Genomic DNA, 2,582 nt, shown 5'->3' with positions numbered 1-2,582 from the left:
AAAAAAGGGAGTTGAATGCACATCCCAGAAAGAAAGAGAATTAATTTTAAGGGGAAGTTTTAGGAAATAGCATAGAACTGAGTCTGAGAAGTCTTCCCTCACTTGCCAATGTCTTCTCCTCTTTCAACACGCCCCCATGCTCAGAGTGAACAAATACCCAACGGCAGCTCCATCACTGAGTTCCTCCTCCTGCCATTTGCAGACACACAGGAGCTGCAGCTCTTGCACTTCTGGCTCTTCCTGGGCATCTCCCTGGCTGCCCTCCTGGGCAACGGCCTCATCATCACCGCCATCACCTGTGACCACCACCTGCACACCCCCATGTACTTCTTCCTCCTCAACCTCTCCCTCCTCAACCTGGGCTCCATCTCCACCACTCTCCCCAAAGCCATGCACAATTCCCTCTGGGATATCAGGGACATCTCCTACTCGGGATGTGCTGCCCAGGTCTTTATGTTTGTCTTTTTGATCTCAGCAGAATATTTTCTCCTCACTGTTATGGCCTACGACCGCTACGTTGCCATCTGCAAACCCCTGCACTACGGGACCCTCCTGGGCAGCAGAGCTTGTGTCCACATGGCAGAAGCTGCTTGGGGCAGTGCGTTGCTCAATTCTCTCCTGCACACAGCCAACACATTTTCACTACCACTCTGCCAAGGCAATGCTGTGGACCAGTTCTTCTGTGAAATCCCCCAGATCCTCAAGCTCTCCTGCTCACACTCCTACCTCAGGGAAGTTGGGCTTCTTGTGGTTAGTGCCTGTCTAGTTTTTGGGTGTTTTGTTTTCATTGTGGTGTCCTATGTGCAGATCTTCAAGGCTGTGCTGAGGATCCCCTCTGAGCAGGGATGGCACAAAGCCTTTTCCACATGTCTCCCTCACCTAGCTGTGGTGTCCCTGTTTATCAGCACTGTCAGTGTTTCTTACCTGAAGCCTCCTTCCACCTCCTCCCCATCCCTGGACTTGGTGCTCTCATTTCTGTACTCGGTGGTGCCTGCAGCCGTGAATCCCCTCATCTACAGCATGAGGAACCAGGAGATCAAGGATGCCTTGAGGAAAGTATGTGAATACACATTATTCCAGTATTAATATGATGTCCACCATCCTCATCTAACTCCCAGGAATTCAGTAAAATCCCAGACTATCTTTTCTTTTTCTTGATTTTGTATTTGTATGTTAAAGACAATATTCATTGTATTTACGTATTATACATAATACTTATTCTTAAGCTTAAACCCATTTTTTTCTCCCTGATAATCATAATGTACAGGTAATATGCTCTTTGCATAGTTGAAGAAGTCAGCACGTAATCACTTGCCTCTACTCCCATCTCTTCAACATCCTCTTGTGCTGGGTCCAGCCCCAGCAGGCAGAAGAGATCCAGAAGCCAAGGGCCCAGCTGCCCCATGGAGGAGCAGCCTCGGTGCCCCTTGGGGCTGCCCCTTGCTGCCTCGGTGGGCACTGCCTCTCTGCTGCCTGTGAGCTGGGGCTACTGCTTCCCTGCAGTCATGGCCAAGGTTAGCAACAGGATGCGGCCTTTTCAGTTCTGGTCTCTCCTCACTTCTGCATCATCCCACTGTGCCCTTGCGTTTGTGTCACCCCCGAGCTCTGGTGTAGCTTTTGACAGTTGCCTCATGTTCATATGACACCCCTGTGGCTGCAGGCAGGAGCAGGCCATGTGAACCACAGTGTCAGAGCTGATCTCCATGCCAGCACCACCATCACCAAAGGGGCTCCTCAGGGCTTGTCCAGAAGGATGGACATCTCTTCCAAGGCTGGTGTCAGGAATACACCCAAGGAGCTTCACCCTCCAAAGGACTTTTCTCTTCTGATGTTCTGATGGATGCAGGGGGACAAATTCAGAGTCCCAGGGGGATCTGTTAGGGACCAAGGGCTGCACAAAGACCTTTCTCCTTGGTCGCACATATCCATGCAGACAGCAACTGGTCTTTGATTTACCTGCTTGGCACTGTCCCACGTGCAGTGGGGCTGATGGCAGAGGCCATCCTGGAGAGGAATCGGGAGCTGCCAGGAGAGGTGAGGGGAGCTCCAGGGAGAGTGTGAGAGTCTGGGGGGGCAGTGAGTGTCACCTCATAAAGTGAATGACCATCCAGTGTGGATTTTGCTGGAGAAGAGGTGAATTTGAGGACACCATGGGCTACCGAGGGCCCTGCAATGCCAGGAGAGACTTTGAGGAGCCAGCAGGCAAAGGGAAACAAGACTGGAGAGTGGTTCAGGACAGCTTCTTGGAAAGCCCATGAGCTGGATCTGGTGCAGCCCTCCCTTGCCTTTTGTGCCACTGGAGACACCCCATGGTCCTGCCCAGCCCCATGCTTGGCCCTTGAGCCATCCAGGGAAGATGGAAAGGGCCTCAGCAGCAGTGAACCCCATCTGGCTGGCTCTCCTCCCCAGCCCCACCAGCGTGGCCGGCGGGGGGTCACCCCATGGCCCCAGGGCACCATAGTCCCCTTGCTGTGCCGAGCAGCACTGCCAGCTTGGGGCCCTGCAGGGAGCACAGAGCCAGGAATGGCTGCACAAGTCAGCACGGACACACTCACAGCGGGAAAGGTTCTCTGGGGAACAGG

At 53.2% G+C, this 2,582-nt stretch overlaps 1 protein-coding gene across 1 annotated transcript; it reads left to right on the top strand.

The window, feature by feature from the left end:
* Positions 1 to 321: 321 nt before the first annotated feature.
* Positions 322 to 1,086, top strand: LOC141917288 (olfactory receptor 14C36-like). Its single transcript, XM_074810393.1, has one exon. The coding sequence runs from the start codon at positions 322 to 324 to the stop codon at positions 1,084 to 1,086; it is 765 nt and encodes a 254-aa protein (XP_074666494.1).
* The last annotated feature ends 1,496 nt before the right edge of the window (positions 1,087 to 2,582 follow it).

Source organism: Strix aluco, chromosome 36 (genome assembly GCF_031877795.1).
Source record: "Strix aluco isolate bStrAlu1 chromosome 36, bStrAlu1.hap1, whole genome shotgun sequence".
Taxonomy (NCBI): Eukaryota; Metazoa; Chordata; class Aves; order Strigiformes; family Strigidae; genus Strix; species Strix aluco.
This window is presented reverse-complemented; position numbering and strand designations above follow the sequence as displayed.